At 58.5% G+C, this 13337-nt stretch overlaps 1 protein-coding gene across 1 annotated transcript in view; it reads left to right on the plus strand.

Annotated features, from left to right (window-relative positions):
* Window positions 1-13337, plus strand: part of LOC122364372 (vegetative cell wall protein gp1-like) — a 33019-nt gene extending 19682 nt beyond the window's left edge. Inside the window, exon 2 of the mRNA XM_043334678.1 lies at window positions 10661-13337. Within this exon, the coding sequence (XP_043190613.1) occupies window positions 10673-12838 (2166 nt within the window). The 5' untranslated portion in view covers window positions 10661-10672 and the 3' untranslated portion in view covers window positions 12839-13337. The remainder of the gene's footprint in view (window positions 1-10660) is intronic.

The raw sequence follows: 13337 nt of genomic DNA on the forward strand, positions 1-13337 counted from the left end.
AGACACGTCAAAGCATACTTCATACAAAATATGTAAGCTTTTTCGAGAATTTCCTCTTGAATTCTCGCTATCCTTTCATTGCAACTTAATTTCAAATGTACTTGCCTCAAAACTGCACTAATTGCAAGTAAATCACGTTTCATCGAAATTATTTTCATCATCGTCACCATGAATAACTCTGGCGCTGGAGCAAGGAGCCTGACCGGCAACAAGCTTTGCTTAGCTGGAAAGGCTTTTCTGCCCTCAGCATTGACCGGCCGAATATTTGACCAGAGCGAATCCCCACGTATGTTTGCATGACGTGTGAATGAGCGATTGTTTTTTCTACTCTAGATGAATGCATGCCCTTCTGAGTGAAAGTTGCTTTCGGTATCGTAGTAGAGAACAGTCATCTGTCTGGTTTCAGCAGTGGCTACTTTCGCATTCTGTTCTTGTCTCCGCCTAAACCCGCTACCCCTTCTCTCATTTGCTTTTTTTAGTTTTATTTCCTTTCTTAGCAGGGAGTGCCGCGACTTATCAGTTTATTTTATCTGGTGTTAACGTAAGGTTCTGCTAGTCGCTGGGTTTGAGGGCGGGGGCACTCCTGGTCACCTGATCATGGGTGGCGGAGTAGTTCGAAAAAAAAGGCTGGGAAAGACAGCTCTCACATGCAGACAGCGATATACACCCAGTCAGTGAGTGGGAGGGATTGTCCAGGTGCGGTCGGGGCGCCCTCAGAAGCCCTGATTGGTAGCGGCGGGCCGGTCCGCGTTCGGCACCAACTCAGCATTAGGTCGGCGCGGAGAGACGGACGGGCCGACGGGCGGACGGCCCGGCTGCGCCCGCTGCACCCGCGGCCAGCCACGCCCCCGGGAGTTATTAACATTGACTCGGGCCGTAAATATTGACAGGTGTGCGGTTTCTCGGAGCGTGTAATCATCATTCATCCTCATGTCGGCAGGGTGTTTAGTTAAAAGGCTCGGAGCGATCGGTGCGGTCGGGGAATTACGGCCGGGACCGGCGGCTGGGGGCGCCATTCCGGACACGTGTCCGGACTGTGCCACTCGGTCCGGACGGGGGCTACGCTATCTGTGACAGCGGTCGACCCCGGGCGCCCCGGGCCGCCTCAGATGTCAGGTCAGCCGGCCGGCCGCGGCTCCGTCGGATCGGCAGGAGAGAGCGACCGACGTCGGCCGCCGCTCCGATGTTATCCCTGCACGTCCAGCGGACAACGAACGACGCGACACAAGCGATAAATATGACGCGACCGATGCGACAAATAAGGCGTCCGTCCAGCGCCGGCAGTGCCATGGTCCATTGTGCAATCCGCGCCAGACTCCGCCGCCCCGGCGCGGCAGACTCGAGACGTCCTGTCTCGGGCGACGGCCAACTTCCCTGATTTAACTCAGACGAGCCATAACTGTGCTGTAACTCTGAGAGTAATGATTCTTTCACAATGAACGCCGCCTCAGGTCGCGCCGGAGTTAGAGTCACACTCACACGCTACCAGGAACCGTGTCATTCCAGTTTAGTGGCCGCTTTGCGCATCTGTTCACAGAACCAACTGACTGCCGGCACGCAACGCCGATAGTAACACCATCCCTAAGCACTTCGATGGTGCGTCCTTCAACGCGCGAGCGCTAATCTGCGTCATCGGCTCATGAGCGCGCAGCCGGGGCAGACGACAGTGCGGCGCGGCGCGGACGGGTCCGGCGCGGCGGGAGGCGGCCGCCGGGGCCGCGCCGAGATGATACTCTCACCCGGCTCGACGGAGGCCTCTCACCAGCGGGCGCGCGAGAGTTAATAAGGCGATGAGGCGGCCCCGGTGGGTGGCCGGCTGGTCGTTTCGCCACCCGTTCGTCTCGCTAGCTAATCACTGACTGCATCAGATACGGTCCAGCCCGCCGCCTGCCCAAACGGTGAGGCACCATGAGGCACCGAGACGCAGTGACCGTGAGGCAGCGAGACACCGTGACGAGGGGGAACTGAGCCACTAAGGAACTGAGCCACTGAAGAATCGAGGCACCCTAACCACCGTGGGTGCCAAGACGCCGCTCCGCTCGGATAAATCCGACGTAAACAGCGTGGACGACCGTGGTGAAGATCCCTTCAAACCGTGATGAGCGAGAGTCGCCCCGGCACAGAGGCCGAATCTCTGCACGTGACAACCCGTCGGAGCGCATCCGATTGAGACGCCAACCGGCCCGTCACTCGTCACCGGCTCACCCTCCCGGTCGGTCCAGATTGAAGCGACGCGCTGAATCGGAACGACTTTCGACTGCTGAATGACAACGCGCCTGACGAGCTCTGAGCGCCTCTCGCCGGTGATTTTTTTCCCGCTCATTGGCGACATTTTTCTCTGGTGGGTGGCATTTTTCTTCGGGTGCAGACGTGCCGAGCATCGTGCGATTACCACACTCTGTGATCGCGTTGGCGGCCGGCTAATCCGTGTACTCTGACGGCGCCATTCACTGATTTGCACGAGTCATACACGGAAATTGATGCGGCTGCAGGTCGCTCACAGGAGCCGCCGTGCCTCGTAACGGCCCCAAATGACACGGTCAGTCTCCGGGGCGGCGGCGCAGCCGGCGCTCCAGTTCCTCAGCCGCGCGACTGGAGCGGCGACACGCCCCGGACGCGCTGCGTCCGAATGGCTCACTCGTCCGGCGGCCTGCCATCGCTCTCCGAGCCGAGATCGACGCACGGAGGAAATGATAGCCACCGCGCACCGGCCGCCGCCGCAGCTAATGCCGTTTAAATGGAGAGTGATGGTGGCTCCGGAGAGTCACGGCTCGACACAGCGTAAGCCGTTGGTTACGCCAGTCGGACGTCAGCCGGCGGCGGCTGTCCTGAGGTCGCCATCGGTCACCGATACGACGCGATCCAGATGCCGATCGACCGGTTCGGTTATCGATCCGATTCGATTCGGTCACAGCGCCGACAGACGGATCGACGGCCGCTCGGTGGCCGGGCAATCCATCGCGGTCAGAGGGCTGAGGTCGCTCGGCACAGTCCACCCACAGCTCTCGACAGAAGCGTGTCTGCCCGGTCAGCGCCTCGGGCTGTGTCTGGCGCGGTCGGCGCCGCGTATGACAGGCGGCCCATACCAAGCAGCCCTCGCCACCGCGCCTGTCCACAAACTCTGACATCAGGAGCCACAGCGTGCCGCGTGTCTAATACGCTATGACGCGTCCCGGAGGAGGGTGAAATGTGGAGCGGTCCTCGCGACAGCCCGCAGACGGCGCCCGGGGGGGGGGGGGGGATCAGCGGACGGGGACCGTTCTCGGCGGGGCGGGGACCAGGGGAGAGATGGGCAGACCTGCAGGGCGAGGCAGGGCGGGGCGGGGACCGGGGGAGAGATGGACACCACTGCAGGGCGGGGCGGGACCGGAGGCGGGGTGGGCAGGACGGCGAGGCGCGATGAGCACCGGCTCATCATTGGCGTGATTCGCCGGCGGCGGCGGCTCGGGCTTGCATCAGGCTTTCACCGTGGCAGCGCCTCCCGCCGGTCGGCAGCGCCAGTTCGCGAGTGATGTGTCGGCAGCGCCACTCATGCCGTCCATAAAAGTGAGAGCGCTCGCCGCTCGGGAGGCCGCACGGCCCGCCGGCATGCAGCTCTGTCCGCGATGCGGACGGGTCAGGCCGAGCGGCCGTCGCCGCGGGCCAAACGCACCTGAGTTATGAGACAGTAACCGTGCTCCTCGTTAACCCGGCGACTGTAAATAAAACGATTACATCGTCTGACTGGCGCGCTAGGGACCACACTGACGTTATGGGTTCATCAGTGCTCGAAATAGCGCATGTTTATCACTGGTTACATTAAACGGTATGGCTATTGGCTATTGTTCAGAGGGCACATCATCTCGCATATTTCGATCAATAACAGCATCATAAACCATCCCGAAATCTATCCTGTTAATATGCATATGACTTTGAAATCGGTGCCCAACTTCAAGTGCTTCCTGCCGCCTGCCCTCAACAGCAGATCCTACATCTCAGGAGCCGATAACAGAGGCGCCAGTATGAATCTCTTTTTTTTCCTATGCCGCAACGACGCTCGACATCCGGAGCCCGCCTCTCCAATCATCGATTCCAATAAGAGCGGCCGGCCGGTGAGTGTGACGCCGTCACGGCGAGAGATGAATGTGCTCCGGACCGCCTCTGGGGGCCGTTCGTTTCACCCAGTCTGCCTCCATCGAGTGCGTGATATTAACGATCGGCGCTGGCGAGAGGACGCAGGGCGGACGGCCAGCCAGTGATGTACGCTCCGCCCGCGGCCGTACGGCTGATCCATTTTATATGTCGACCTGTCATTTCCCAATAAATAGAGACGGATCGATCGGCATTCGGGAGGGAGCGAGTTGGCCGATGAAGATCAGGACATCTCTGCCCGACGGCGGATGACCCAGACTGCTCTCCGGAGCGTCTGGACAGTCTCCGGGGATGGTGCGTCCTCCGAGGCCGCATTCCAGTCGCGTATACCGGGACCCAGAGGCCACAGACATTCCAAAGCGTCTACTGGCAGTAACTCAGTGAAGAAGATGTTACTTGAAGGCTGCAAGCAAAAATATATCTGAAAACCAGAGATTAGGAATGAGAGACTGAAGTTCTTTTCTTGAGGCAAAAACCTCAAAAACATTGCCCATGTTCTCCGACAAAGACCTTCCTCAAATTAGAGAGGGCTACCACCATCTCCATCATCCGCGGCGCCGACAGCTGCCGTGGGCCCCGTTCGGCTGACGTTTGCCTTGGCTGATGATCTCGGTCGCGGCCTCGCCCGTGTCAGTTCTGTGCCCCGGGACACCGACTGACAGCCGGACGACCGGCCAACTGCCCCGCGCCTGACGTGCCCGTGTCCGAGCGGCCATGCAGCCCGCTAATTATCACTTTTTGCCGCCGGTGCGCCGCCGATGCCGCCGCCCGCGCCGTGTGACGTTTTTCCCCGGTTATTTTCACTAACTGGCACTATCTGCTGGCCTCCGGTGATCATCCAGATTGGCAATTTAGGAATTAATAATACACCGGCTATTGCGAGAAGGACGGCGAGGTTTTTGTTGGCGTCTTTTTAGAATATCGCCTTCGGAATGTGTATGGACAGTGAGGCATTACGAAACTAAATTGCCGCCTGTCCGATGATGCTCTCAGGTGGGATATGGCCGGCCCAGTGAGACGATCGGAGAGCCGCTGAAGAATGTTCACATCTCCCGACCGCTCCATAAACGTGATCATATTTTCAGATTAACTACCTATAAATAACCTAGCCCAAGAGTTATGAGCATGCAAGAAGCATAAGCAGACACAGACACTCAAAACACTTGACTTTTTACTCAGCCATTTGAGGCTCCAAAACATTAGCTACCGTTTTGAATGAAACGAACGCCTGATCGTGAGACAATGGTGAGACAAACGGACGCTCACAATCCTGAGCGACTTTTTCTGACAGTTATGACGATAAAATATTCTGGAGTACGCAGGAAGTTCACGGTCACCACGATGTCTTCAAGGTCGGCACGCACGGAATCGATGCGCTGTCACATTCCCGAGATATTCAGAAACTGTCTCACACTTGGCCGAGCACACCGCTGGCGACTGTGAGATGCCGTCGTTACTCACACACGGCGTTCCAAGGAAGTACGTTGTCTGTCGTATATTTCACGCCGAATAACCTCTTGGGCCGTCCCAAGTGGTCGCTAGCCACGATCGGTTCCGTGAAGCGGCGTGAGAACTCGGTCGCTGCCGCGCCGGCCGTTCCGCGGTGCCGTCTGACCCGGTGGGGTCGCCGGGTCAGCTCCGGGGGAGGCGGCGCGTGCCGGGTCACTGGTCGGCTGACCCGCGCCGCCGCCGCCGCCGCCGCCGCTCGCGTGCCGCGGGTGCGCCGCACTCGCCGCCTGCGCGGCCCGGCCGCTCGGTCACGTCAGGACTCCCACAGTCCGGTGCACGCGCGGCGCTGCTCGTGATATTGATTAGCGCCGCGGCTAATCGCCGGCGGCACTGGATGTCGGAGAGACGCCTCCCGTCGGGCACGACCCCGTCAGCCGGGTGGGCGTCCCGGAGCACTGGGAGGCCGGCCCGCTGTCCGCCGCGGCCGCCGCCGCCCTGACAGCCCCTAATGGGGGCCGAGCGCGGCTTCGAGTCGCGCTGAGCGGCGGCACGGTCACGACTCGGTCGGGACGGGCCGTCCGAGCGGGCCGCCGATGTCGGTCGGCCGTGTCGGGCGCCGCTAACAGCCGACGACTGACGTAAGCTGGCCGGATGGTACGGCCGCGCACCCACAGAGACACACGGCTCTGCATGCCGCCGGGACGGTAAGTGGGACCTGACACGGTCGACAGCCAGCAGAGTCTGCACTCGAAACAAACTGTCCGGTGACATGGGACGACGTCTGCTGAAAACGTCCCGGCTGCAAGGAATGGCAAGCCCTCCGTCAACACAAGCAGTGCTAAAAATAGCTGCTCTTCTGATGTATGCGACGCCCGTCAAATAATCAGCACATGTTGGACAGTGACACTCGCCTGACATTCGTGCACTAAGCTCACATTTAGTGTCCATCACCGTCATGAGAGCCGTCTCCCGCGGCTGCAGCGCTGACGCAGCGGCCGAGTCTTCTGCGGGCGGCGTCTGTCGCGGCGTCCATTAGCCGCGGCCGGCTATAGATCACGGCCTGCTGGCGGGCCGGTCTCACGCGCCGAGCGCTGCTTTAGTGACGGCCCGCGGCGGCTACCAGGCTCCGCCACCTCCAGCCCGCAGACGTCCTCGGCGGCGGTGGCGATCGTGAGGCGACACCCGTCTGCCGGAGTGGCGGGTGTCGCTCACTGACCGGCCACCTCATCCACCCGCCCGGCGGCGGACGGCGACCGTGCCAGCCCCGCCACGAAGGCCCCATGGCCGTCGTCGACTCCGAGCCAAAGTCCGATGGATGGCGGTAACGACACTCGGCGCCCGCCGACGCTTAAGAGCCGCCGCCGATAAAGGTGTCGTTGTGCTGGTTTATGAGGTTTTCTGTCGGCGAGTAGCACTCTCCGGCGGCTGTTGAGAGCGTGGCACGGCCGTGTCGGGATGCCGCCGCCCTCCGAGGGGTTAGAGATGCCGCCCGGCGGAGGGATGGATTAGCCATCGCCGCGGGTCAGACTACAGTCGGGGTACAGCCGGTCACCTGTACCTACTTCTGCGCCCGAGGATAGCGGGAACGCGGCATAAAATCTCGGGCCAGAATACATCCGATGTTATACACAAGAGATTGGAATATATGTTATCAGGAGTACGAGCTGTCAGATAAACAAGGATGACAAAAGACGGTATGAGCCTCAGTGACCGATATTACACCACTTTGCTGCAGTGCGGCCTCTTTGAGTTCCCTCTCACCGCCCTGCACGGCTGTTACTGGTGTTACTTTACTGTGCTTTATAGCGGTCTCCCCGGTAATCTTGTTTTACTGCGGCCGGCCTTCGGTGCTAGTTTGTTGTGTTGCTCCGCAGTCACCGGCTCCGAGCAGCGACGCGAGGTCTAGTGTTATGCTTGTGTGCGGCAGCGTAGTCTCCATTGAGCCACGTTTATGTGCTGTGTCGCAGTCTCCACTGCTACTTTTACATGCGGCGCTGTCGTCTACGGCTCTGCCGCTGAGTGATGCATTGCGGCACAGTCCGTCCGCAGGGGGCTGCGGCCGGGCAGTTCGCCGGCCCTTCAGGGATCGGAACAATGCACTGGTAGTCCGGCACCCGTCGGCAGCTGCCCATTTGGCGGCGCTGCGGTCAGCCTGCCCGTGGCACAATTATCACACTCTGACCACCGCGGGTCAATTATCACACTCTGCCCGCCGCGGGCCAATTATCTCCGCCGCGGGCCAATTATCACACTCAGTCCGCCACTGGCCGGACTGTCCGGAAAATCCGGCCATGAGCGCTCGGTTCCGCCGACTCCGCCCGCTCACCGCGCCTGCGCTGCCGCCCCCCATGACGTCGATATTAATCATCCCGCGAGCGTTGCACAACGGCGTCGGTTTGTGCGATCTATCACACCGCAGTCCGCACAACTGTCCCGTCCACTCCTGGAGCTGTTACGGCTCACAGACTTACACAACAGAGCTTTTTAGCTCAATGAGACGTGACGGAAAACATAGAATTAAGTTCACCAAGAGCTGAATGAAAAAGCGTTCCAGAATGACCGGGCATCCGACAGTTTTAAACGAGCTCGCTTCTACAAAACTCACAGGCCATTACGCTATCTAGACGTCCGACGTTTGATATTGAGCTATTGCGGTTTCACTGGGTGAATAGGCATACAGCTCATGGGGTCAAGGAATTATTGAGCCAGCATACTGAATGGAGAAACGCTTCACTGTCGCAGACCATTCGTATGTATGAGCCGGCCACAGACGCAGTGGATGAATGTTAGGACCGTTTAAACATGCTTGACAATGTCTTAACGTCATAATATTTCGTTGAATTGTAAATGAGCTGCATTTAGTCGCCCACATATATTTTGGCCGCCAGACAGATAAATGCATTATGCAACGCTAGAGAGGCTATTAGTTAATGAGACACCCGAGTGGAAGAAATAACAGTGGCATCAGTATCTGATCATCTTCATTCATAAAGTGTTGAGGCAGTGCACAATAAAGATGTGTTTATCTGTGTGAGATATGCAGCAGGCGCATCAGCCGACAGCCAGCCAGCAGTTGAGCTGAACTAATCCACGCTAACTTGGTCATCCATCTGGGGCCCTGAACCCTCTCCGCCTCGGGCGTAATAAGCCAGTCTGGCGGCTATAGTAGGGGCATTCCACGTCAAATCAAACACCGAAATCCGTCATCCCCTTCGATTTTTCTGAAAATTTGTAGGCAGACTGGGCATGGTTCAAAACTGAGTTACGTATAATATTTTCAAAATTTGATAACGTATCGCTGAGATATAGGTCATCGAATATAGCGAAAAATGCCACACATCGATTTTTTAAATGGCTATAACTCTGGTTTCTTTTCTGGTATCAAAATGATATTAACAGTGTCTTATAGGCAATTGATAAGGCTTTGATTTTTAATTATAAAATTAAATTGAAGTGACCTTGAAATGCATTTGACCTTGAATTAAAACAGAAAAATTTAAATAGCAAAAAACACGTCACCTTCGATTTGGGTAATTTTTACATATTATGTCCGTCACAATGTTCCTAACCATCTGTGAAAAAATTGGAGTGGGCCATTCATAACTTTCGCGGCAAACGCCGTTTTCATGCATCAACATCACGCAACCGCGCGTGACCTTGAAAGACAGAGTCAAGACATGCTTACTTGTGTACACTTTCTGAAATGAATGATTGCTGATTAGTGATATCCCAAACTCTGCGAGAATGGAAATGCATAGTCATCGTAGTCAAGCATTCACGTTCCATAGTAAAAGTGTCTTAGGCAAACGGTATTTTGCGGTGAATTTTGAGCCGTGTGGAAATGCATCATGAAGTAAATTCAACGAAAACATTATCGCGCAACGATATCTTCACGTCTTTTGATCTCCACTTTACGAAAGAACATACATTTTTTAGTATGTATGGGGAATTTCTAGTTAATCCAATGATAAATATGGCAGTTAGAGGCCTGCTAAGAGTAACATGTCGCCGGCTGAGGCGGGCTCGGCCGATGCGGGTAACGCAGCAATCACAATTTTGTGTTTACACGTTCATATTTCAATTGTTTACCAACCGATTTTCAAAAAATTTTCACCATAAGATTGCCTGTATATTTCTTAGTCTTCTCACAAAATTTGACGCGAATCAAACGTAATCAGCGGTAGGGAGCGCGATGTAAAGACGGAACCGTTCCGTTCCGTCCCGGCACAGTCTACAATTCAGGCGGCGCGTAGCGGTCGGCGCCGGCTGCCGAGCCGCCGCGTTGCTGCGGCGACAGGATGTTCACTTTACACCGCTATAACTAGAACAGTTGTGAACCGATTTTCTTATTGCTTGCACGATGAGATGTCCAATTCAATTCTTGACAGGTAGCCATAATTAATTTCGCATTAATCTTATGAGATATTGGCGAAAAACAGGAGGGGTGGGCGAAATTCGTTCTTCCCCCTCCACTGCGCGTGCTAACATACGTTTGCATATGTGCAATTTTCTTCAAAACCTATGAATGGCCCACTCTAATTTTTTCACAGGTTGTTAAGAATATGGTAGGCAATAAAATATATGAAAATGAGCCAAATCGAAGGTGACGTGTTTTTTGCTATTTCAATATTTGTGCTTAAGAACAGAGTTAAGCAAATTTCAAGGTCATATATTTAAGTAGGTGCAATTCTAAACAAATGCTTCAGAAATTACCTAAACAGTAAGGTTTATTTCATTCAAATCAAACAAGTACAACCAAAGTTATGGTCGTTCAAAAATATAAAGATGCAACATTTTGTAAAAAATTGATGCCCTATATTTAGAAGACCTGTGGTCAGAATGTGCAAAAAACATCAATGTAATGTCCGGGGCCACACAGGAACTCGCTCACAAATTCATAATGAAATCGGTGATGGTAAGGTGCAAAACAGCCGATTTTTGTTCGATTTGACGTGGAATGCCCCAGTAGTCCAATAGCCGCAATAGCAGGCCGCCCGGCCCCACTCCGCCAATGTCGCGCCAGCAGACTGTCTGCGCAGAGCCCCGTGCTGACCTCTTTCCCTCTGTCTGTCTGTTGCAGAGAGGCGCCGCTATGATCGTCCCCGGTGAGATGCCGTTCGCGGCCCGTCTGGTGCGTCTGCCGGCCGCGGCCGCCGCCGGAGGACGGCCCGACCCCTCCAGTGACGACAGCTCATGCAGTCCGCTGTCGCCGCCGCCGCCGCCGCCGACCCCGCGCCGAGACCTGCGCACCGGCTGGAAGAAGCGCCACAGCGAGCGCTACTACCGCGAGCAGCAGCAGCAGCAGCGGATCCGCGCCAGCCAGGAGGCGCCCTATCCGCGCTTCGAGCGCCGCCTCGAGGTGGACGTGCGCCCCTCGGAGGAGGTCGGCGGCAGAGTGGCCGGAGAGGTGCCCTACGACCTGTCGCGGCGGGCCGAGCACCAGCACATGTCCCCGGCCACCGACCCGAGCCAGGAGGGCGCCGCCGACCAGCCTCTGGACCTGACGCTGCCCAAGCCGGCCGCGCAGGATGAGAACATGAACGAGCTGCTGCCGGCCGATTGGCAGCCTCAGGACGAGCCCATGCCGCCGGCGGTGTCCCCCGCGGCGCCAGCCGACCAGCCGCCGCCAAAGTGCGCGGCCGTCGGGTCGCCTCCCGTCGCCCCGCCGAGTCACTCCCCGGCGCCGTCCCCACAATTGATGTCGCCGAGAGGACAGGCACATCCGGCGCCTCAGCCGGCCTCCCCTCCAGCGGGATCACCGAGCCTCCGCGCGGCACCGGCGCCCATCAAACTACCAGCGCAGTCTCCGGTCACACAGCCGCCCACACAGCCTGCAGTGAGCCTGCCACAGCCTCACGTACACCATGTCCTTCAGCCACCTGTACGGCCTCCGACCGGGTCACCGTCGCACCAGTCTGCACCAGTACTGGTGCAGCACCCGTCCCGCTCCCCAGCAGAGCCCTTAGTCGAGCCCCCTCTCCATCCGGCAGCTGAACAGCCCCTGCCGGCTCCGGCACCGTCACCTCTGCGCTGTCCTGCTGGGTCGCCTCAGGTGACCCTCGAGGCGCACCAGCTAGCGAGACCGCCTCTACACGTGCCGCCGAGGACCCCTGGACACCCCGCCGCCGGTTCTCCGGTCGGCCAGCCTCCGGCAAGCTCGGCACATCATCTGACAGTGTCGCACGCTTCGACTATCTCGCCCGGCCACATGTCCCACTCGGCCGGCTCACCCAGCCATCATCTACCTGTCGGCTCGCCAGGACACCAGCTACCTGCTGGCTCGCCCGGTCGCCAGCTGCCTGCAGGTTCTCCAGGTCACCTCCCGGTCAGTTCGCCGGGCCACCACCTCCCGCCCAGCTCCATGGCGCACCTGCCCGCCGGTTCGCCGCGCTCCTACCCGATGGTTCAGCCGATCCCGCTGCTGATGCGGCCGCCGGCGTTCCGTGGCGAGCTGCCGCCGGCGCAGCGGCCGAGCTACCCGGCGCCGGTGGACCCCTCAGCGCCGGCAGCCTGGGTGGTGACCTCACCGGCTCTGTCGCCGCCGCGGGCACAGCCCTATTTGCTGCCGGCCGGCCACGGCTCGCCGCCGGTACCGGGAGAGTTCGGACGGCCGCTGGTGGTGCACACTGGGGCGAGGGAGCTGACGCCGCTGGCACCGCTCCGTTTGGCACCACGGCCCGAGCAGCCGCCCCAGGAGAAGCCGCCGGGAACGTTCCAGATGATGCGCGCCCAGATCGAGCCCATCAATGTGTCAAGGACGCAGACGCAGAGCACCAACCGTCTGAAGGATAAGTACTGGTGCAAGTTCTGCGGCAAGAACTTCCCCCGGTCGGCCAACCTGACGCGCCACCTGCGCACGCACACCGGCGAGCAGCCGTACAAGTGCAAATACTGCGAGCGCTCGTTCAGCATCTCGTCCAACCTGCAGCGGCATATCCGCAACATCCACAACAAGGAGAAGCCGTTCCGGTGTCCGCTGTGTGACCGCTGTTTCGGCCAGCAGACCAACCTGGACCGACATCTGCGAAAACACGAGTCGGACGGGCCGACCATCCTGGACGGCGCGCACCCTCGTCGGCCGTACTCCGCGCGGCGTGCCTCCCCGGCCGCCTCTGCCGGGGGCAGCCGCTCCGACTCTGACTCCGACTCGGACGAGATCGACGTCGAGACTCCCGACAGTCCGGACGAGCCTCCGCCGCTGCGGATAGACGAAACGGCCGGCGAGCCGGGCGGCGGCGCCGGGCTGGCCGTGGCGTAGCGGCGCGCCGGGACGAGACTTGAGCCCAGTTACCTGAGCAGTGATGTAGCGCGCGTTCTGAGGGGCGCCCGGCAGCGGCCGGCGCCGTCGAGCTAGTATTTATTGTGTCGCGGACGGCGTTGCGCGCCGCGCGGCGGTCGATTAGCTTTCAGTGCACTGGTTGCCGGTTCGCTCGGCTGTCGGGGGTGGCTGGGAGGGTATATCGGGACGCGGCGGCTGCTGTGCCAGCTGAGAGTGTTCGGCGGTCGCGGGCGGCTCTCCGAGTCATTAGGGAACCGGCCGCAGATTGCTGATTCGCACCTGGATAACCGCCGCGTCCCATTGTTCCCGCACCACTATCGCCGATAATGAACGTGCAATCAAAGACATTGACAATAGAATGCGTATTTATACAATTGATATGCCCGCAACACATTCCATTTTTGCAGCCTAGACTAGTCATTGTTGGGTAATGACGGCCTTGTGTGAACGCTCGCAATAAAGCGTCGTCGTGAGAGAG

This window comes from Amphibalanus amphitrite, unplaced genomic scaffold (assembly GCF_019059575.1).
Source record: "Amphibalanus amphitrite isolate SeventyFive unplaced genomic scaffold, NRLGWU_Aamphi_draft 000672F_arrow, whole genome shotgun sequence".
Lineage (NCBI taxonomy): Eukaryota > Metazoa > Arthropoda > Thecostraca > Balanomorpha > Balanidae > Amphibalanus > Amphibalanus amphitrite.